Source organism: Arabidopsis lyrata (assembly GCF_000004255.2).
Source record: "Arabidopsis lyrata subsp. lyrata unplaced genomic scaffold ARALYscaffold_5, whole genome shotgun sequence".
NCBI lineage: Eukaryota > Viridiplantae > Streptophyta > Magnoliopsida > Brassicales > Brassicaceae > Arabidopsis > Arabidopsis lyrata.
Window position 1 is genome coordinate 13742574 of NW_003302551.1, and position 23582 is coordinate 13766155.

The window sequence follows — 23582 nt, forward strand, 5'->3', positions numbered from 1 at the left end:
ATGAGTGAATATAAGATATAGATAGAGACCATGCATGCAAAACTTTTTTTTTTTTAAATAGTAATCATTTAGATATTTTTAGGGTGGAATCAGATTAAAACTTTTGGAACTTTAGATATCTTTCCGATCTTGTAAACTTTTTAAAGATTTTTATGTTCCTATTTTAAGACGATATATAAAAAATTTGAAAAAAATGGAATATATCAACCCTAAATCACCGTATAATTTAGAAAAACACATATTGTTGATATCCATATATAATTACTGTTTTGTGAGTGATGTCATTGATTGCTGTGGAGAGAATGTAGATAAGAAACCCTGATCTTCAAAGAGAACTTGTACATCAAGTTCTTATTCAAACTAGACGGCACTTTATAATATTCAACGTATAAAAGTCATTTTCGAGAGGAATAATATTTCATCGAATTTTATTATTCATGTTAGGCAGAAAATAACAAAATTTTAATTGACACTAGTAGGTTTTGGTCGTCCCTGGATAAACTTGGCTTTATACATAAAGTCCAAAAGAGGCACACAATACAATCTCGAAAAACTTGGCTTGGACAGTATCTTTGGTCTCTGGAGAAACTTGGCTTTGTATATAAAGTCCAAACGAGGAACACAAAAATCTTTAAAACTCTTTACAAGAAAAATCTTCAAGAACTTGAAGAATCAAAACATGGAAATGATGTTCATGATACTTCTCATGTGCTCAATAATCTTTATTACCACTCTCTTCTTCATAAACCAAAATTCAAGGAAGAAAAGCAACACACCTCCGTCACCACCGAGACTTCCTTTGATAGGAAACCTTCACCAGCTCGGCCGTCACCCTCACCGATCACTATGCTCTCTCAGCCACCGTTATGGTCCTCTTATGCTCCTCCACTTGGGCCGTGTCCCGGTTCTTGTAGTCTCTTCCGCTGACGTGGCTCGAGACGTTTTGAAGACGCATGATCGAGTTTTTGCTAGCCGTCCATGGTCTAAAAATACCGAGAAGCTTCTTTACGACGGGCGTGATGTGGCCTTAGCTCCTTATGGAGAGTACTGGAGGCAAATGAAGAGTGTGTGCGTCCTCAGTTTGCTAAGCAACAAAATGGTACGATCCTTTCGAGATGTGAGACAACAAGAGATCAGTCTTATGATGGAGAAGATCGGGCAATCGAGTTCTTTGCAGGTGAATCTGAGCGAGATATTGGCGAGTTTAACGAATGATGTGATATGTAGGATTGCTTTGGGACGGAAATATGGCGGTGAAACAGATTTTAAGGAGTTAATGAAGAGGCTTACAAGGCTTTTAGGGGCGGTTAGTGTGGGAAATCATGTACCATGGCTTTCATGGATTGATTGGCTCTGCGGTTTGGATGGTCAGCTAGAAAAGACGAGAAATGATCTTGATGAGTTTCTTGAGAGAGTTGTGCAAGATCATGTAGATGTCAACGGAGATAGCACTGATTTCGTTGATGTATTGCTCGCCATTCAGAGAGAGAAGAGTGTGGGGTTTGAGATCGACCGCGTCAGCATAAAGGCAATCATCTTGGTAAAGGGGGAAAACAAGAAAATAAATTCATATTCAATGATGTTTTAGCATGCATAAAACTGTAGTTCTTGTTTTGGTTTTCAGGATATTTTTGTGGGTGGTACGGACACATCGTACACACTTATGGAATGGGTAATGACAGAGCTTTTACATCACCCAGAGTGTCTGAAGAGACTTCAAGAAGAAGTCCGTACGATTTGTAAGGGCAAATCAAGTGTATCAGAAGAAGACATTAAAGACATGAACTACTTAAAAGCTGTGATCAAAGAGACATTGAGGCTACATCCTCCACTTCCATTGATGGTTCCTCATGAATCAACACAAGATGTTAAATTAAGAGACTACCACATACCAGCCGGAACAGTGGTTATGATCAATGCATGGGCGATCGGGAGAGAGGCTGCGACATGGGGACCAGACCCGGAGGAGTTTAGACCGGAGAGACATTTCAATTCTTCTGTTGATTTCCGGGGTCAGGATTTTGAGCTGATTCCGTTTGGGGCAGGGAGAAGAATATGCCCGGCAATATCATTTGCTGTGGTATTGAATGAAGAAGTTTTGGCTAACTTAGTGCATCGGTTTGATTGGAGACTACCGGATGAATCTACGGAAGATCAAACAGGTGTTGTTGCTGAATCAACCGGAGTTGCCATTCACCGCATGTTCCCTCTTTATGCTATTGCATCATCTACTACTTGACTAAGGCTTTATATTATGTTACTAGATTAGGACCCGTTTGATATATGGGTTAATCAATAAATGTTTTTATAAAGTTTAATAAGTTTTTTTGCAGTTGTATCCGAATATTTATAGGCTACGAAAGTACCTATAAGATATGGTGAAATGAAAGGAAGAGTTTGATTACAAAAGCTTGTCTAAAAGACTTGAGGTACAACTAGACAATCTAATTGAGAAAAATGAAAGGCAGTAAAAAGCTTTGTTGATGAAATCGAAATCATAACCAAATTTCCGAGGCTGAAAAGAGATATGCCAATGCCTTAGAGGTGAGTTACTTTTTGGTGTGTTTTTACAGATTTCTTCAAAGTTATTAGCGTTGATATTTAAATACTCTAGTTAACATTTATCAAAAAATAGGTGATAGAATCACACCTAAAATTTGAAAAGTTATTTCGAATATACAAATAAGGACTATATCTTTTAGGAGATAAATAGTTTTTGTGGACCTTGTATACCTATTAAAAAATCTAACGAAATAGGTATCTCAAAAATTACAAAAGTAAAAGATGTTTTTTTTGTTTGGTCAACTTAATATGGAGAGATTTTTTACCTTTAATATATAGGATTTGAGAGAATCTATTTAAATCAAATTTATTTTCCTATTTAGGGAAAACAGAAGAAAATTTGAGTGGACACTAGTTACGTAACGCATAGAAGAAATTTGGCTTATATATGACCCAAGTGGCCAAGTCCACAAGAAGAACACAAAAAGATTAAGAAACTCTTCACGAGAAAAACTTGAAGAATCCCAATTTACAAAATATGATCATGATACTTTTCTTATGCTTAGTATTGTTCATAGCCATTCTCTTCTTCAAAAAACAGAAGACATCGATCACATTTCCATCCCCACCGAGACTACCGTTGATCGGAAACCTTCATCAGCTCGGCCAACATCCTCACCGATCACTATGCTATCTCAGCCACCGTTACGGTCCTCTCATGCTCCTCCACTTCGGAAGTGTCCCCGTTATTGTAGCCTCTACCGCAGAAGCGGCAAGAGACATTTTAAAGACGCATGATAGCGTTTTTGCAAGCCGTCCACGGTCGAAAATCTTCGAAAAGCTTCTTTACAACAGCCGTAATATGGCCTCAGCTCCTTATGGAGAGTATTGGAGACAAATGAAGAGTGTTAGTGTTATCCATCTCCTCAGCAACAAAATGGTACGGTCTTTTCGAGAAGTGAGAGAAGAAGAGATCACTCTGATGATGGAAAAGATCCGAAAATCGAGTTCTAAACCGGTAAATCTTAGCAAGATCTTGTCAAGTTTAACTAACGATGTTATATGTAGAGTCGCTTTGGGACGGAAATACGGTGTTGGAACAGATTTTAAAGAGTTAATAGACAGACTCATGAGGCAACTTGGTACGTTTACTATCGGGAGTTATGTACCGTGGCTTGCGTGGACTGATTGGGTCAGCGGTTTGGAGGCTCGACTGGAAAAGACCGCTAATGATTTTGATAAGCTCTTGGAGAGAATTGTGCAGGATCATGAAGATGGAGACGGCGATAAGACTGATTTTGTCGATGTATTACTCGCAGCTCAGAGAGAGAAGAGTGTCGGGTTGGATATCGACCGGTTAAGCATAAAGGCAATCGTCTTGGTAAAGGAAAAACGATATATCAAATTCAAATCCAATGTTTTAGTATATAACCATTAATTGTTTTGGTCTTGATTTCACTTTTCAGGATGCTTTTGTGGGTGGTACAGACACATCCTCCACACTTGTGGAATGGGAAATGACAGAGCTTCTACGACACCCAACGTGTCTAAAAAGACTTCAAGAAGAAGTCCGTACAATTTGTAGTGGCAAATCAAGTGTATCAGAAGATGACATTAAAGAAATGAAATACTTAAAAGCTGTGGTCAAAGAGGCACTAAGGCTACATCCTCCAGTTCCATTGATGGTTCCTCACCAATCATTAGAAGATGTCAGGTTAAGAGATAACCATATACCGGCGGGTACGCAGGTTATAGTCAATCTTTGGGCGGTCGGGAGAGAGGCTGCAACGTGGGGACCAGACGCGAATGAGTTTAGACCGGAGAGGCATTTAGAGTCGTCTTCTGATTTCCGGGGTCAGGATTTTGATCTGATTCCGTTCGGAGCAGGGAGAAGGATGTGTCCAGGAATATCATTTGCTGTGGTGTTGAATGAGGTGGTTTTGGCTAACTTAGTGCATGGGTTTGACTGGCAATCTATAGAAGATGAGACCGATGTTGCTGAATCAATCGGTAGTGTGATTCGTCGCATGTACCCTCTTTACGTCATTGCAACATCTACTACTTGATTAAGGCATTATATATTAATGCTTACTATTATGTTATGTATTCTACAATAAACATGTTTGTTCATTTGAAAATGTTGCTAGCAAAGAGATGTTTGAGATTTTAAAGTCTCGAGTTCCTAAACTAATTTAGAAAGCCAAGTGAGCTTACTTTAATCATTGTTCTGTACAACAAGCATAATTAATTAGTCCCTTCTCAAGTGGGCTTCAAGAACACGAGACGATATCATATCATGAACACGCATTCCCGGTTTCAAATTCTTTCCAAGAAGTTGAAGGCACATTGCGTGCAGAGAGTGAAAGAGAACTGATCTGAGACTTCCAATCTTTTGATGAATGGGGAAAGTGATGGTGAATGCGCAGCAAGAGTAAAATGATTATATGAGAAACCCTAATCCTCAAAGAGAACTTGTTCACTAATACAATTTGAAAGATTCAACGTTTAAATAATTGAATTTTGAGAAGAATGATAATTAGTCATATTTCATTATTTTTGTGAGGCAGAAAATAAGAAAAATATTGAGTGGACAAGTTGTATACATAAGTCCAAAAGAGGAACACAAAAATCTGGCTTAATCACTATTTTGTGGTATTTTGTGGTTCATTCTGTATGCAATATCTATTTCTATATGGCTCTTGAGTCTTGAATCAAGACTCATATCATCTAAGTTCAAAAAGAGGACCACAAAATTCTTAAAAACTCTTTACAAGAAAATCTTGACGAGCTTGAAGAATCCAAACATGGAATCGACGATCATGATACTTCTGCTAAGCTTAATAATCTTTATTACCATCCTCTTTTTCAAAAAACAGAAAAGAGGGAAGAAAAGCAACACACCATCGTCACCACCGAGATTTCCGTTGATCGGAAACCTTCATCAACTTGGTCGCCACCCTCACCGATCACTATTCTCTCTGAGCCACCGTTACGGTCCTCTCATGCTCCTCCACTTTGGACGTGTACCTGTTCTTGTAGTCTCTTCCGCAGACATGGCTCGAGGTATTTTGAAGACGCATGACCGCGTTTTTGCTAGTCGTCCACGGTCAAAAATCTTTGGGAAGCTTTTTTATAACGCCCGTGATGTGGCCTTAGCTCCTTATGGAGAGTATTGGAGGCAAATGAAGAGCGTGTGCGTCCTCCAACTCCTCAGCAACAAAATGGTCAGGTCCTTCCGAAACGTGAGACAAGAAGAGATCAGTCTGATGATGGAGAAGATCCAGAAATCAAGTTCTTTGCGTGTGAATCTAAGCGAACTCTTGGTGAGTTTAACTAACGATGTGATATCTAGAGTTGCTTTGGGACGGAAATACAGCGTTGGTATGGATTTTAAGGAGTTAATGAAAAGTCTCACGAGGCTACTGGGCGAGTTTAGTGTGGGGACTTATATACCGTGGCTTGCATGGATTGACTGGATCAGTGGTTTGGATGGACAGCTAAAAAAGACAGGCAATGATCTTGATGAATTCTTGGAGAAAGTTGTCCAAGATCATGTAGATGGCGACGGACAAAGGACTGATTTTGTGGATGTGTTGCTCGCAATTCAGAGAGAGAAGAGCGTCGGGTTTGAAATCGACCGGTTAAGCATAAAGGCTATCGTCTTGGTAAAGGGATAAGAAGAAATCAAATTCATATTCAATGATGTTTTAGTATATAACCGTAGTTCTTGTGTTTTGGTTTTTGATCACTTTTCAGGATGTTGTTGTTGGTGGTACGGATACATCGTATGCACTTATGGAGTGGGCAATGACAGAGCTTCTTCATCGCCCAGAGTGTCTGAACAGACTCCAGGAAGAAGTCCGTACGATTTGTAAGGGTAATTCGAGTGTATCAGAAGATGACATCAAAGACATGAACTACTTAAAAGCTGTGATCAAAGAGACACTCAGGCTATATCCTCCACTTCCATTGATGGTTCCTCACGAATCGACACAAGATGTCAGATTAGGAGATTACCACATACCTGTCGGTACACAGGTAATGATCAATGCTTGGGCGATCGGGAGAGAGGTTGCAACGTGGGGACCAGACGCGGAGGAGTTTAGACCGGAGAGGCATTTAGAGTCGTCTTCTGATTTCCGGGGTCAGGATTTTGAGTTGATTCCGTTCGGAGCAGGGAGAAGGATGTGTCCAGGAATATCATTTGCTGTGGTATTGAATGAGGTGGTTTTGGCTAACTTAGTGCATGGGTTTGATTGGAGATTACCAGTTGATCATACAGAAGATCAAACCAATGTCGCTGAATCAACAGGTATGGCGATTCACCGCTTGTTCCCTCTTTACGCCATTGCATCATCTACTACTTGATGGAGGCAGTATATATAAATGGTTTATTATGTTTACGTGTACACAAACAAGTTTACTCATTTGAAAGTTTTACTCACAAAGAGATCTTTAAGATTTGAGTTCTTGACTGACTACGCTAAATTAAAAGTAGACTGAGCTTACTTGATTCATTCTTCTGTACAACGAGTATTCATCAGTCCCCTCTCAGCTGGGCTTCACGGCTAGTCAAAGGAACATAACGAACTGAGGTTTCATTCTTGATGCTAACCGAACCATCTGAGTTCTTGTCCACCACTTGCAGATCTTGGAATATGTTCCCAACCGGGATCACCAGTCTCCCACCGGGCTTCAACTGATCAATCAACGCCTCTGGGATCTCCGGTGCTGCTGCTCCGACATGAATAGCATCATAAGGAGCAAACTCAGCCCATCCTTGCCTCCCATCTATATGAAACGAACAATAAACTCATTAAACCAACAATGCAAAAAAAAAAAAGAAACACCAAACAAATCTCAAAAACTTGAACTAAAGCTCACCGCCAACATGAACAGCAAGAGACCCTTCTTTCAACAATGGCGAAGCAGCACTCGCTTCAATATTCTTAACAGAAGAAGCCACCAGCTCAGGAATATGTTCCACACCAATAGCACGCCCTTGGGATCCAACCATAACCGCAAAGCAAGCCGTTAAGTACCCAGTCCCTATCAAAACTTAATCTCATGCTTATTCATCATATTCAAAAAAGCAAGAAGAAGACTGTACAAAACCAATTCAAGAACAGAAGACAAAACAAACCCGAGCCGACATCAAGAACACGCATTCCCGGTTTCAAATGTTTTTCAAGAAGTTGAAGACACATTGCGTGCATATGAGGTGCTGATATAGTCACATTATACCCAATAGACATGGGACAATCTACATAAGCAGAGGAACGATCTGGTACAAATACGCCTCTATCCACTGCCTCCATAGCTTTAGCAACTTCATCTGACGTAACTATACCATGATTTTGCAGCTTCTCCACCATAGCTTTGTTCTTGTTGATACTTCTTGGACTCCAGAATTGCTACATCATCGATTACAAAACAGAACCAATAAATGAAATTATCCACGTCAATGATTGACAAAAATCTCAAAGTATTGAATCGATTGGGTAATGGAATTCACAAGTACGTCTCTTGATTCGAAGCAAAAAGATTACACAGAGGAGGGAAGAGAGTACCTTCATCTTCTTTGAGAGGGAGATTCGTGTGAGAAGAGAGAAGAAGCTTCGATGTAGTGATCGGAGAGGAATGGGGAAAACTGAAAAGTGATGACGAATGCGCATAATAGCGGAAATTACACGCAACAAGAGAAATAAAGGAATCATTATCATGCGCATAATTTCTGGGTTTTTCTTTGCAAAGTTCGCCACAACTTTCTATCAAATTTCAGTATATGTCCCATAGTTTTTTCTCTGTATCAGTTTGGCCCAAAATGTCTATTCTTGTTTTTTGAATTTTTTATACATGTCAATTTAATAAATAAGGTTGCCCTTATGCTCAGTGGTAGAGCGTCAGTCTTGTAAACTGAAGGTCCCTAGTTCGATCCTGCGTGAGGGCACCTTTTTAAATTTCTCATCACTAAAGTGAAACTTGAAACGACGTCGTTAGGAGTTTATATCGTAAAAACACAAAACACCGTCGTTTTGAAGATTCGGACTCCACAAAAACCTCTCTGAATCGGATACGCACGACCATCGTCGGCTTCGCTTAGGGGTCAAACCTGAAAATGGCGAATCTTATGCACAGATTTCTCAGGAACCAATCTTGCTTAAGAGCAATTCCAAGACTTGCTCCGAGTCTTATAACTCATCAGAAGCCTTGCGTCAGCAACAAGGAGTCTGTATCCGTAGACTTCGATTCAGTTCCTATTACCAATCCTGTGATTAACGTCGCCGATAAATCTCACCGGTTTTACCCTAGTTTCTCAATCGGGTACGGCTTTAACCCGACTCTGATTCATGATGATTCGGGTCTAATCGAAACGGTGTCGTTCGCGGACGCCGTGGTGGAAGAGAAGGAGACGGTGATTTATGCAGATAGTGTGAAGAAGAAGAGGAAGAAGAAGATGAATAAGCACAAGTATAGGAAACTCAGGAAGAGTCTTGGACGCAAATCGTAGAGTTCCCATATTCCGGTGAGATAAATGGAAACTTTGTCTTCTTCTATATGTTGGGGATTTCAAGTTCGAACCATATCAGTGTGGAATTAAGTTGATAAATGTTGCAAAGTACTGAGAAATCTCTATAAATTGCATATCTCGTTACAGTTAGTGTTAATCGTTTGTTTTCCTCAATAGTTTCATGTAATTTTCCACACCGTTGCAATGTTTTGCTCTCTGTGTCGTAGCTTCAACTGAGTGTGCTTATAAATGGTGATGTTCCAAGTTTGTGCATTTCCTTGTTTGCATTGTCCATGTGTGCATCAGAAAAGTTGTCATTTTTATAGGCTCTAGTTTCTGATCGTATCGGCTTTACTTGGTTGCTTTGATCCGCTACTTCCTCTTAAGTATCTTGATTCTGGAAATCCACCAAGGATAGTGTCATGTACTTTGGAATCTAAAGCTAAGTGTGTTACATGAGATTACTCCTTTAAGCTCTTTCAGGGAGACCTAGATCCTGAGAAATTGTTGGTTAAAGTCTGATTGTTTTCTAGTCTATCGATGAGATTAGGGTGGTGTCATTACTCATTAGATTGTTTAAGAACTGGTTTTGCCATCCGATGGCGGGTTTGTGTCATTTTGTTGTTATTGTTGTTGCAAATACTGACTTGATATAGATCAAAAACGAGCTGATTTATTGCTTAGTTTCTTTAGCCAGAAATGAGGATTAGCATTCATCAACAAAATTTAATGGAGGAATTCACAGACATAGTGATTACTACTTTAAAATATATTCTTCATTGGTGTTGCTTAGGCAATGGCCGTCTAGATTTAACTGGCATGTAGAGTTTCTTTCTTCTACTCTTGTGATTACTTGTTGTTCCAAATCAATTGAGTGGGTACTAATCCGAGGGTAGTCAGACCTAATTTTCAACAATCATCCTTAGACCTTGTTTCTTGAGACTTATGATTCTTCTGCTTTCTCTATTTTTGGTTTTGTATGTTTGTTTTGATTTGATTACTAAAGTCATTCACCACACAATGTTTGGGACTATAATTCTTTGTGGATTATGTTAATAACCTCAAAATTATAATTGTATTGGAATAGTATAAACTATAAAACTTTAGATGGTAAACAATACAAAATAGTTTATAGATAGATTATTTTAATAATTACCATATATTAAAAAAATAAAATAAAAAGTATTAAGTTTAGAGGTGGGAAAAAAAACTCCTTTAGCCAAAGAAATTGATTTATACCAAACTTATATTAGACAATTTGGTTTACCACATCTACTGCACCAATAACAGACAAATCAATTGTCACTTGTAATTTTCTGTCTCGTTATTGTTTCATTCACCATTCAAGTTCAAATCCGTATATAGCATGTTGTTGACCAAAAAAATTGATTAGGTATCCTTGTGAAGGTCCTTTTGAGCTCATAAAAAGGGTTCAGATTTTGTTAAGATCATCAACAAACAATTAGAAGATGACTAAGACTATTCTTAGCCTTTGAGCAACAGAAATGTTTCTATCGGACTTTTTTTTGGATTCCTCTTTAGACTTCAATTATTTGAATCTTTCAAAAGATGTGGGAATCTTATGACGTTTTGGATATTAAATTGGATAAGGTTTTAAGGACAGTTAAGGCACGGTAGCTGTGAAGATTGGTCCACGATCCCTAGACAAAGAACACATTATTGTATTTTTAAATTATTGGGTTTCGAACGTATAATATTCATAACCGATAAAATAATAGTCACTTAGAAGAAACTAGGAAACATCAAACCACGTCGTTGCATTTTGGGGATCTTATGAGATACACAGACTTATACAAAACAAAAAATTAAAGATATTAATTACATATGCCTGAAACCAAGATAAGATCGGTACATGTTGAAAATGAAAATGATTCAATCTCCTTATAGAGGTGGTAAGACAATTATCATTAGAAACTCATACATCAATCATAAAAGCTGCAAGATAGCCTTCTCTTTTTTGTATAAAAGCTATTTAACTTCATCAAAAAAATATCTTATTACATAGTATTTTTTTCAGAAATATGGAATCTCTTTCGACTTTTGTACATATGAATATTCATCAACTGGCCTTGGATTACGAGATCAATGTAAATTATTTAAGAACAAAAATTATAAATATATGTTTCCTTGCATTAGGAAGTATCCTTTATCCAACCACGATGCCGTGTATTAAGCCAAGATCCATTCCAATTATTCATTCATATCTAATACTACATAAAACGACATTATAGCTTTTTTTTTTTCTTTTTTTTTTGAATCTAATGTTAAATTATATTCAAAGAAAAAATAAACGTTTATACAAATAAATGCAAACTTTTTATAAAGAAACTACAAAGAAGATTCTTTCATTGGTGTTGTCTTGATGCAAACCAATCTTGTAATCCCCTTGCGTACAGCGTACATAGTCATTATTTTATAGACATTATAGCTTTTATAAAGAAAGTCTTAACCCACGATCGGTTTAAGATTGTTTATGTTCATATTTTAATCTCAAACTGTTGTAAATTAAATACCAATGTTTTTGCCTAACTTCTTAAATATTGTGTTTCATCATGACATCATTGTATCTTTTAAACTACTTGCCCGTTGTTATCTAATTCAGAATAACAAACTAGTGGAGGTTACGGTATGGAAATGTAAATAAATCGCCACGAGAGCCACTCTCGTAGATCCACATGGCATTACCGGGATCCATGGAGAAAAATGTTTTCTATAAGACCAGTACATAGTCATTATTTTGGTAAATTATTAGTAAAATGGTCGATATTAGTAAATTATTTAGGTCATTACATAGTCATTAAATGGTCGATATTACTAAATTATTTTGGTACGTAATTGCTCGGTGCATGGTTTAAGACTTGTTTTTTAAAAAGCTAATTAATAATGTTGCCTTCATGTGGTGTGGAATTAAAAGTTTTTGATGCGTAGTGGTTAATCAAAAATCAAAAAGTTCATAGTTTAAGCTTCAAAAAATGCAGATGATTATATTTTGGGGATTAAAGTTTTTCAAAAATCCTTAAAATTGTCGGAGTCTTACATAAGCACATGTGATGCAAATTATAAATGTAATAGAAGAAATGTTTTCTTTTTGGATTTTTCCATGTATTATACGCATCACCTTTTCGTCTACTCATGACCAAAATATTTCTATAAGAATAAAAGATATGTATTGATCATATAAATAGTTTTCTTTTCAATGAAAAACGATCGAAATATTTATTTTCTCAATTTAAATCCTGGACAAACGAAGATTTTTTATTGTACAAGGCATGGTGTGAACAGCTTTGGTCTCCACATTTTTGGGGACATATCTTAATCTAACTATTGCTTTCATTATTACCCTAAAGCAACTTGTTGCTTCATTTTAATTTTCCATTATTGTATAAACCTATCCATCAACAATGAGTCAATGACAATTATCAATATATAAATAGCATTATCATCAAAAGTCCAAACGATGAAAGCCTGAAGGAAACCATGTTGATTTTTTTTTAAGGATTCATTCAGTTTTCTTTCAATGTCATCTAAATTACTCAAATCAACATTCATACAAAATATAGACACATACATAAGCATGAAAACTTGTAAAACCATTTTCCAAAAATCTTAGAAATTGTCAGAATCTTACATAATCACGTACGTGTAATGCGAATTATGATATTTTCTAAACTATTTAAAAAGAAATTACACTTATGATGGGTTCCTTAATCCTCTCATGATGCGTGTCCTAAAAGCGTTCCACAAGTCTAACCAAGACGTATACACAATAATGGGCTTGAATGGAGTGGCAATCCAAGTGCAGTTCCTCCACGTTTCTATTTAAACCGCAAAGATGTGTCCATTCAAGATAAATTGTGATCCACTTTCTTTTATCAATTAAAATAATAAAAAGTAACAATGATCCGCAAGCAGACCAAATTCATGAGTAAAAGTAGTGATCTGCAACCTACAGTAATTATACATCCAAATTGAGGCGTACCAGTTGCGTTTCTTAAACAAATAATGCGTTTCTTTTAAAAAAAAATCAAAAATAATAGATCTTGGTTTTGTATGCATGTAATTGACCAGTTTTTATTATTTTTATTGTAAATTTTGCATCATAAACATCTTTCTCATTTTAAAAATTTGTTTTAGTTTCAAATGTTAGAATATTAATAATCACCCATCAAAATACCTAAAACTATAGAAAATTTTACAATTATCAGAAAATCATGATTTCAAATTTTATACTTACTTGAAAATGTTATGGTTTACCGTTTATGACTACTAAATCATGTATCTATAGTTTTATGGTTGAATTAATACAATTACATGTCCAAAATAGAAATTAATTTTTTTGGTTAAATATATTAGTGGATTTATAATTTTTTTAAAAAATATATATTCAAGAATTTGTTAAACCAATTTTAAAAATTTATTTTGATATATATATGTATAGTTTATTTAAAATTAACATTTTTAACAACATAAATATTTCACCCGTGTTGCCATATCCACTTTCACCATTCAACACATCTTTTAAAGCGTTCGAACCGCTTGATCCGCAGTTATACCGCTAGATCTGTTTGATGCGCTTTTGTTCTGCTTGATACGCTTGATCCGCTTGATCCGCTCCGCCCGATACGCTTTCTCCATTCGGAGCCAATAATTCATTTTACAAACGTTGATGGGTATTTGAGTCATTTCAATTCTCTACAGAAAAATATTTCTCTCTGCCTATATATTTCCGACACCATTTCATTGAACTTTCAACCTCAAACAAATAATCAGTCAACAAAAAAAAAAAAACAATGAAGCAACTTCTTTTGATATTTCTCTTTTCTCTTGTCATTCTCGAAACTGCTTGTGGATTCGATTACGAAGACAAGGAAATAGAGAGCGAAGAGGGCTTATCAAAGCTTTATGACAGATGGAGAAGCCACCATTCAGTTCCTAGGAGTCTCCATGAGAGGGAGAAGAGATTCAACGTTTTCAGACACAATGTCATGCATGTTCATAACTCCAACAAGAAGAACAGATCCTACAAACTTAAGCTCAACAAGTTTGCAGACTTAACGATTCATGAGTTCAAGAATGCCTACACCGGTTCTAAAATCAAGCATCACAGGATGTTGCAAGGACCAAAACGCGGCTCAAAACAGTTCATGTATGATCATGAGAATGTATCCAAATTACCGTCCTCCGTTGATTGGAGAAAGAAAGGTGCTGTCACTGAAATCAAGAATCAAGGAAAGTGTGGTAAGTATTATAAAGATAGGTCAATTAGTGAGAAATGCTAGAAGTAACGTTGCAATAATAGTCCCATTATTTTTAGGGCCTCATCGTTTTAAAAAATTATATTAAAATTTAATTTTAACGTAATCTTTTTGTTGATAGAATTCTAATGATTTAAAATTGCTGAATAATTACCAGGAAGTTGTTGGGCATTCTCTACCGTAGCAGCTGTTGAGGGAATCAACAAGATCAAGACGAACAAGCTGGTCTCACTGTCTGAACAAGAATTAGTGGATTGTGATACTAACCAGAATGAAGGTTGCAACGGAGGTCTTATGGAGATTGCATTTGAATTCATCAAGAAGAATGGTGGAATCACCACCGAAGATAGCTATCCTTACGAAGGTATCGATGGAAAATGCGATGCTTCCAAGGATAACGGCGTGCTTGTGACGATAGATGGGCATGAAAATGTACCCGAAAACGACGAAAATGCTCTTCTTAAGGCTGTTGCAAACCAACCTGTATCTGTTGCAATTGATGCTGGAAGTTCAGATTTCCAGTTTTATTCAGAGGTAAAAAGAAAATCAATAAAATCGTGTTGTCTTATACTAGAAATATCATATCTAGAAAATAATATAGCTACTATGCTTTTAGATTTGAACCAAAGAATAAAAAAAATTAACTCCAAGCCATATGTCATGTCTATAACATTTGGTTATATCTTTGGTAACATGTATAGGGAGTGTTTACGGGAGATTGTGGAACAGAGCTGAACCATGGTGTGGCAACGGTCGGCTATGGATCTCAGGGTGGGAAAAAGTATTGGATAGTGAGAAACTCATGGGGGACTGAATGGGGAGAGGGAGGCTATATAAAGATTGAAAGAGGGATTGATGAACCGGAAGGGCGTTGCGGTATTGCGATGGAAGCATCGTATCCGATCAAGCTATCGTCTTCTAATCCTACCCCGAAAGACGGTGATGTCAAAGATGAGCTCTAGATATGTGTACACATTGTGTAAAACCATTTCAATGGTGATCCCAATTCCTTGTTGATTCATGTTGTTAGTTTCGTCTTCATGATTTGATTTTGTTGTTGGTTTTGGATTTGAATTTGAATAAAAATGTCTCGTGTTTTTCTATCCTTGTTTATTGATTAAGTACAAAAGAGCAATATAGCGAATAAGTTTTCCTAACACTACATGAAGAATGCAAAGTAGCAGTAGAAATTTTCTTGTGTCAATTATGATTATGTATATGGATGGTGACGCATGGACGTTACTAACACAAACTACTAAGTTACATACTTACATGTTGTGATCAGAAAAAACAAAATGACACTAATGAAAACATAACATAGGCAACATATCAATTTAAGTTGACCGTTAAAGCGTTTTAAACTCTTTTTGTGTTGTAAATTTTACATAAACTTGAATTGATTATAGTAAGTTTGGTCTCAATCTCAAAACAGGAAAATTAATTACATTTGCAATAAATAAAGTACAATAGTATTTATGGTTGTAATAAGAGACGACGTGATGGGATATAAATGATTACACACAAACAGCGTTTGTGTTTTAGCCGCACCAAACGCAGTAGGTTTGTTATTACTGTTGAGATGTGAGGTCAAATTAATGTTTGGCCTTTGATTGATATATGATAAAAGGTTTGGGTATTTGTTTGGTTATAGTGGGAAATATGTACACGAATTGAACAAATATTTGAAATGCAAATACAAAATTCAATCAAATTGAAGATATAGAGTGATTAATAGTTTCAAACTATAATGGTAATAGTTTTTAATCTAATCATGTAAAATAATTATTATTTTCTTAATAAAAGTGATTAATAGGAAACAGTTATTACGAAGACCATGCTTATTGGCATTTTTATACATGCCAAGGAAACTTAGAGGGCCAAATTATCATCTTATACGAGGAGCTGTGGGAGAAAATTGGTATACCGCAGTTGAATGACAACCATAAAGTGTTTTTGAAGAACATGTTGTTGGGAAGAATTTTTTACTGCCTCGGTGAAAAGAGGGGAGTTTTTCAGCATGTTATGCTCACCATCGATATAGAGGATCTCTCACTGACTGTTGTGGAGTTGTCAGAGGCCTTGCATGAGGTAGCTACTCTTGGTGAGTACAAAGGAAAGCTGGCTTTGTAGTATCTTCTAGATAGTAGTTTTGTAGTATCTCATATTATCAGTTTATTCGAGGAGCCGGTTGCAGAATTTCTCCCCCACACTATGCACCTTCTGTGTTATTGGTCCTCTACATGATATAGCTAGAGAAGCCTAGAATTGTCGACAACTTGTATTCGATGAAACTTATACATACTACTAGTGACTGCATTTTTGAATCTTATATATAGTTTTCTTTCTTGTTTTTTTTGTTTGGTTTATTAGCTTACATGATTTGTATGGTTAGGCAGGGGACTGAACATAATTACTCTTTATTCGCTCGTCCCGTACCCATTACTTGCTTCGTACTCGCCTTGAAAAAACATGTCAAATGCTCTGCCGTGAAATTTACCCAAAAAATTATGTATAGAAGACATTGTTGGCCGCACACTAGTTCACGACATAGAAAGGCAAATGATAAAACACGATTAAATAAGGTGTTTTTTTTTTGTCTTGAACTCGATTAAATACAGCATTGTTCATAAACACGACGTAGTTTAACATGAATTGTTGACTTATTGTCCTATAGCCTAAGGCACGTAGAGTCATGCCAGCTCGAGCTTATTTGCTTTAGCATTACTTTGAGTATAAATAAAATTTTCCATTGAAATATTTATAATTTAATGACGAGGACCCAACCCATCTTCATCTTATCTTTACCATTTAAATCCACAGAAAATTGGAATGGACGTACGTGTTCTATTGTGTTTCTACCAAATCTTTTTGCGTTTTAATATCTTTCAACTGTTTCTACCAAATCTAAATTCTCAAATTGGTTATATATTCATATAGTTTTGTCGTGTTTCACGTGTTTATGAAACGTACCCGTTCTTGCTTTTAGTCCCATGCACGAACTTTTTATCCATACTTTCTCAATTAGTCGATATCACACATATTATATCCGGCCACGCGGCTAAGTCCACCATAAAAACGACTTATATCGATAATCAGAATGTTATAAGAAATTTACAGTGTAATATTTCTGGAATGACTATAACTTAGATGTTGTTACGAGTTTAATATTTTGGGAAAGACTATATAACTCTCAAAACGTACATGTAATTTTTAGCAATGACCTTGGAGAAAACAAGTGTATATGTACTATGTCAACAACTACATGTACGTTTAAATTAAAAATAATGCAAATCAATCAATATTTCAAGGAGTCAATATATTTATGTTCCCATCTCTAATCATTTCCTCAATCATATACCATAAAAGGCATAAACCGAACCAAAAAATCAACAAGAAGAATCCAAAGACATGAAACTTTTCTTTATTGTTCTCTCTTTTCTTTGCCTCCTCCAAGCATCAAAAGGATTCGATTTCGACGAAAAAGAATTAGAGACCGAAGAGAACGTATGGAAGCTCTATGAGAGGTGGAGAGACCACCACTCTGTAACGAGAGCCTCCCACGAGGCACTAAAGCGGTTCAACGTTTTTAGACACAACGTGCTTCATGTCCACAGAACGAACAAGAAGAACAAGCCTTACAAACTCAAGGTCAACAGATTCGCCGACATAACTCACCACGAGTTTAGAAGCTCCTACGCTGGCTCAAATGTTAAGCATCACCGGATGCTTCGTGGACCGAAGCGCGGATCTGGTGGTTTCATGTATGAGAATGTAACAAGAGTTCCGAGTTCTGTTGATTGGAGAGAGAAAGGAGCTGTCACTGAAGTCAAGAATCAACAAGATTGTGGTAAGAGACTCTTTTCTCGTGGATTCTTTTTTGGTGTTTGATTTGATTGAAATCAGTGTGGTACGGCTCTGTTTTCTGTTTTTCTATTGTTCTGTTTTGCTCTGTTTCTAATTGATTCGGTCCGGATCGTTTGCCTTAATTGAATATTTGAGTTTCTCTCTTATTTTGGATGTTGGATTTATCCAAAATCTTTAGGAAGTTGCTGGGCGTTTTCGACGGTTGCAGCAGTAGAAGGGATAAACAAGATCAGAACAAACAAACTGGTTTCATTGTCTGAACAAGAGCTAGTTGATTGTGACACTGAAGAGAATCAAGGTTGTGCAGGAGGTCTCATGGAACCTGCGTTTGAATTCATAAAGAACAATGGTGGCATCAAAACCGAAGAGACTTACCCTTACGACTCCAATGATGTTCAATTCTGCAGAGCTAAGAGTATTGATGGAGAAACTGTAACGATTGATGGACACGAACACGTCCCTGAGAATGATGAGGAAGCACTTCTCAAAGCTGTTGCTCACCAGCCTGTCTCTGTAGCTATTGATGCTGGGAGCTCAGATTTCCAGCTTTACTCTGAGGTAATCTTTAGTCATAATTAAGTAGATATACCTTCGTTAATATTACTAAACAATACTTTTAGTTTGAGTTTGCGTCAGAAACTAGTTATAAAAAATTACAAATCAATGTTAATCAGCAACTCATAGTCTTTGGTTTAGTATGCAAGCCTCTCTTAATCAAGATGTTTTTGGTATGTATAATCATTGATTTTCTTAAAAGCCCTCTATGAAAATAAAGCATATTTTCTATAAAAAAAAATATATGTTTTAGATATTTCGAAATTTATGGTGAACATAATCTAAAAACATCAATCTTAGTGAGACAACAATTTCCGAACATTGTTTTACGATAGAAAACGTGCATGTATTCTATTGTAGGGTGTGTTTATCGGAGAGTGCGGGACTCAGTTAAACCACGGGGTGGTGATTGTCGGGTATGGAGAGACCAAAAATGGAACAAAATATTGGATAGTGAGGAACTCATGGGGACCGGAATGGGGAGAAGGAGGTTATGTTCGGATAGAAAGAGGAATATCTGAGAATGAAGGACGTTGCGGTATAGCCATGGAGGCTTCTTATCCCACCAAGGTTTCTTCCACTCCCTCTACTCCTGAGTCAGTAGTTCGCGATGATGTTAAAGACGAACTCTAGTCTCTAGAGACTCTAAGTCATTGAAAACTGGATTTCAACGATTCTTCTAGTGATCTTACACTGAGTTTAATTATCGTGTATTCATCTTAAATTGAGACGAGTTTTATCTCCTTTTAATATTGGCCAGCATATATTCCTTTGCGGAAAAATGGCGTTAAATATTTTACTTTGTGTAAGTTGTTATAAATTTAAGTGTAAACCGACGGTTATTAAATTAACCATTGCAACTATTCAATTTATGGTTATTATTTAAACGTACGGTTGCAAACGTACGTCACAACTTTTGAACCATATATAAACTTTGTTTCTCTTGTGTCAAAGAAAGAGAAGAAGAGGAGAAAAGAGAGATTCACGAGACTAAAGATTGTCTTAATCTTTAGTGCAAAATACAAAAACAAAACACAAAAAGCTCTATTTGTTTCTCTTGTGTCTTAGCCTAGAACAAGAGAGAACTTTGATTGTCTTATCCTAGAAGGGATTTCGTGTAACCCAAGGCTTGAGAAGGGTCGAAATACTCTTTAAGGAAAGTGCTCTCGTGCGCGATTCAATCTCTATCCAAGTTCACGTTCGTTACGTCCCGGAGATACAACGTCGATACACAACAATCTTAAAGAGTATTTACGGTGAACAATGGCTAATGTTTCTGTGCGTGAGATGACGTCAAAGTTTGGCAAATTGGATAAGTTTGAAGGAGTTGATTTTAGAAGATGGCAAAAGAAGATGCACTTTCTCCTCACAACGCTCAATGTGGTTCACGTTCTAAGTGTGCCAATGCCCACCGTGTCGGAGAATGGTGAGAACGAGTCCGTGGAGGAGACAAGGAAGCAACTTAAGTGGGAAAACGATGACTACATATGTCGTGGCCACATTCTCAACGGTATGTCTGATTCTCTCTTTGATGTCTATCAAAATGTCGAATCCGCAAAGGAACTATGGGATGCGTTGGAATCGAAGTACATGGCCGAGGATGCTTCTAGTAAGAAGTTCCTTGTGAGTGATTTTAATAATTACAAGATGTCCGATTCAAGGCCGGTAATGGAGCAATACAATGAATTACTTCGCATCCTAGGCCAATTCGCTCAACACAACATGAAGATGGATGAATCCATCTCGGTGTCGTGTATCATCGACAAGTTGCCGCCTTCGTGGAAAGATTTTAGGCGCATGTTAAAACACAAAAAGGAAGAGTTGTCTCTTGTACAACTTGGTAGCCATTTGCGCATAGAGGAATCTCTAAGGGTGCAAGAGGGTGGAAAACCCAAAGATAAGGAGGCTGAAACTTCTTCAATCAATATGATGGAGGAGAGTGGGAGTTCTAAAATAAAGAACAAGGGGAAGAAGCGCCCCTTTACTAACAACACCAATGATGGATCTAACAAACGATTCAAGAGCGTTTGTTGGATTTGTAACAAGCCGGGTCACTTCAAACGTGATTGTCGGGCAGCAAAGGATAAGAATAAAACGCAACAAAACCGTTTTGGGCAAGGGTCTAAGGATCAAGGCCCATCCTCTCATCAAGGATGATGAGGTGGCATGGTGGATTGACTCGGGTGCAACAATACATGTTTGCAAGGATCGTGGCTGGTTCAAGACGTACGAGCCGGTTCAAGATGGATCTGTACTTTATATGGGCAACGAGTCAACCGCTCCTATCCTAGGTCGTGGAAAAGTGGTGTTAAAGTTTAGTTCCGGGAAAACTCTTGATCTTAATGATGTAATTCATGTACCCGGAATTAGGAAAAACTTAGTCTCCGGTAGTGTTTTAAATAAGTGTGGATTTAAACAAGTGTATGAGTCAGATAAGTATGTCTTATCTAAGTGTGGTATCTTTGTTGGATTTGGATACTTTTGTAATGGCATGTTTATGCTTAATATTAATAAAGTTGTCAATTCTATTTACATGGCATGTTCTAGCAAAAATGATACTTCTTTATGGCATGCAAGATTAGGCCACGTGCATTATAAAAGAATGATTGATATGTCTAAAGAAGGATTAATTCCTACTTTTGACGTGAATATAGAGAAGTGTAGAACATGCATGTTGACTAAGATAATTAGACAACCTTTTAAAAGCATTGAAAGAAATTCAAAGGTGCTTGAACTTATTCATAGTGACTTATGTGACTTACATGCTACACCATCTTTAGGAAACAAGAAATATTTCATCACGTTCATAGATGATTATTCTCGTTTTTGTTATGTATATTTATTACATGCTAAAGATGAGGCCTTAGATAAATTCAAGGTTTATAAAACCGAGGTTGAATTACAACATAGTGACTTGGTTAAGAAGTTACGCACGGATAAAGGTGGGGAGTATTATGATCCTACGTATTTTCAGTCTGTGGGCATAATACATGAGACTACGGCTCCGTATACGCCACAACAAAATGGTATATCCGAGAGGAAAAATAGAGTTCTAAAAGAAATGGTTAATTCCATGTTATCTTACTCGGGATTAAGTGACGGATTTTGGGGTGAAGCCATGTTAACGGCTTGTTATTTATTAAATAGAGTTCCCAACAAAAGGAACAAAGTTACTCCATATGAACTTTGGTATAAAAAGAAACCAAACTTGAACTATCTTCGAGTTTGGGGCTGTAGGGCGATCGTTAGATTACCCCAACCAAAGATTAAGACTTTGGGAGAAAGAGGTATTGATTGCATCTTCATTGGTTATGCCTTGCATTCCAAGACATATAGGTTTTATGTCATAGAACCTAATGATTCTATAGCGGTTCACACCGTAATTGAGTCAAGAGATGCAATATTTGATGAGAATCGTTTTTCATCGATACCTAGACCAAAGGATTTAGTTCCTAGTTCAAGTGGAACAAAGAAAAGAGACGACATGTTCGTTCCTCCTAACGAGTCACCTACGCTTCGTAAGAGTAAACGAGGGAGAATCGAAAAATCTTTCGGTCCCGATTTTCAACTTTACTTAGTTGAAGGGTCAAGAGATGAGATTGGTTTTCAATACTCATATTGTTATCATATTGATGATGAACCTAGAACTTTTAGTGAGGCTATGACGTCTAATGACGTTATTTTTTGGAAAGAAGCCGTAAATGATGAAATGGATTCCATCATGGGAAATAATACGTGGTTCTTAACGGATCTTCCACCCGGTTGCAAGCCTTTAGGATGCAAATGGATCTTCAAGAAGAAGATGAAAGTCGATGGAACGATCGACAAATTTAAGGCTCGGTTGGTTGTTCAAGGTTTTAGACAAAAGGAAGGCATTGATTATTTTGATACATATGCTCCGGTTGTTAGGATCTCCTCTATAAGGTTATTAATTGGTTTGGCATCCATTCATAACCTTGTGATCCACCAAATGGATGTCAAGACGGCATTCTTAAATGGCGTCTTGGAAGAAGAGGTGTATATGAAACAACCCGAAGGGTTTGTTATGCTTGGTAATGAACATAAGGTGTGTAAGTTGGTAAAGTCATTATATGGTCTAAAGCAAGCACCTAAACAGTGGCATCAAAGGTTTGATGAGACTGTCTTGTCAAATGGGTTTAAATTAAATCAGTCGGACAAGTGTTTGTATAGCAAATTTGATGATTCCGGTAATGGAGTGATCATTTGTTTATATGTTGATGACATGTTGATCTTTGGTACCAACCTTAGACAAGTAGAACTTACAAAGGAGTTCTTATCATCAAATTTTGCCATGAAAGACATGGGGGAGGCGGAGGTGATTCTTGGAATTCGAATTAAGCGTGAGAACAAAGGAATATCTTTAACTCAATCACATTACATTGAGAAAGTGCTTAAAAAGTTCAATTATGAAAATTGTTCTCCCGTGAGCACTCCCATGGATGCGAGCGTGAAGCTTATGCCTAATACGGGACAAGCGGTATCACAACTCGAGTATTCACGAGTAATTGGTTGCTTAATGTATGCCATGACTAGCACTAGACCGGATATAGCTTATGCGGTAGGAAAGTTGAGTAGATATACTAGTAATCCTAGTACTCATCATTGGCAAGCTGTAAGGCGGGTGCTCAAGTACTTGAAAGGAACCATAAATTATGGTTTGTCATATTTTGGATTTCCTTCGGTCTTAGAAGGATATTCGGATGCAAGTTGGAACACCAACGAGGAAAATCATTCTTCTACAAGTGGTTGGGTGTTCCTACTTGGGGGAGGTGCCATTTCATGGGCATCAAAGAAACAAACTTGTATTACAAATTCTACTATGGAATCGGAATTTGTAGCGTTAGCGGCTGCAG

General features: G+C 37.0%; 6 protein-coding genes and 1 non-coding gene across 7 annotated transcripts; 6 read left to right on the plus strand and 1 right to left on the minus strand.

The window, feature by feature from the left end:
* The first annotated feature begins 518 nt into the window (after window positions 1-518).
* On the plus strand, window positions 519-2409 carry LOC9311961 (cytochrome P450 71A22). Its single transcript, XM_002875847.2, has 2 exons — window positions 519-1540; window positions 1625-2409. Exons 1-2 carry the CDS (start codon window positions 680-682, stop codon window positions 2237-2239), a joined length of 1476 nt encoding a protein of 491 aa, XP_002875893.1. The 5' UTR covers window positions 519-679; the 3' UTR covers window positions 2240-2409.
* Window positions 2410-2965: 556 nt separating this feature from the next.
* On the plus strand, window positions 2966-4726 carry LOC9311962 (cytochrome P450 71A23). The gene is made up of 2 exons (XM_002875848.2): window positions 2966-3883; window positions 3969-4726. The coding sequence occupies exons 1-2, from the start codon at window positions 3041-3043 to the stop codon at window positions 4566-4568; spliced, it is 1443 nt and encodes a 480-aa protein (XP_002875894.1). The 5' UTR covers window positions 2966-3040; the 3' UTR covers window positions 4569-4726.
* A 376-nt stretch (window positions 4727-5102) lies between these two features.
* On the plus strand, window positions 5103-6971 carry LOC9311963 (cytochrome P450 71A22). The gene is made up of 2 exons (XM_021024706.1): window positions 5103-6167; window positions 6259-6971. The coding sequence occupies exons 1-2, from the start codon at window positions 5307-5309 to the stop codon at window positions 6868-6870; spliced, it is 1473 nt and encodes a 490-aa protein (XP_020880365.1). The 5' UTR covers window positions 5103-5306; the 3' UTR covers window positions 6871-6971.
* On the minus strand, window positions 6873-8189 carry LOC9311964 (protein-L-isoaspartate O-methyltransferase 1). Its single transcript, XM_002877561.2, has 4 exons — window positions 8073-8189; window positions 7646-7916; window positions 7387-7551; window positions 6873-7293 (listed from the first exon to the last, which is right to left on the minus strand). The coding sequence occupies exons 1-4, from the start codon at window positions 8175-8177 to the stop codon at window positions 7043-7045; spliced, it is 792 nt and encodes a 263-aa protein (XP_002877607.2). The 5' UTR covers window positions 8178-8189; the 3' UTR covers window positions 6873-7042.
* Window positions 8190-8381: 192 nt separating this feature from the next.
* On the plus strand, window positions 8382-8452 carry TRNAT-UGU. Its single transcript has one exon. It is a non-coding gene; the product is annotated as a tRNA-Thr (tRNA).
* A 5330-nt stretch (window positions 8453-13782) lies between these two features.
* Window positions 13783-15394, plus strand: LOC9311965 (KDEL-tailed cysteine endopeptidase CEP2). Its single transcript, XM_002875851.2, has 3 exons — window positions 13783-14272; window positions 14447-14823; window positions 14991-15394. The coding sequence occupies exons 1-3, from the start codon at window positions 13825-13827 to the stop codon at window positions 15249-15251; spliced, it is 1086 nt and encodes a 361-aa protein (XP_002875897.1). The 5' UTR covers window positions 13783-13824; the 3' UTR covers window positions 15252-15394.
* A 2154-nt stretch (window positions 15395-17548) lies between these two features.
* Window positions 17549-19661, plus strand: LOC9311966 (KDEL-tailed cysteine endopeptidase CEP3). The gene is made up of 3 exons (XM_021024713.1): window positions 17549-18136; window positions 18332-18711; window positions 19069-19661. Exons 1-3 carry the CDS (start codon window positions 17698-17700, stop codon window positions 19339-19341), a joined length of 1092 nt encoding a protein of 363 aa, XP_020880372.1. The 5' UTR covers window positions 17549-17697; the 3' UTR covers window positions 19342-19661.
* The last annotated feature ends 3921 nt before the right edge of the window (window positions 19662-23582 follow it).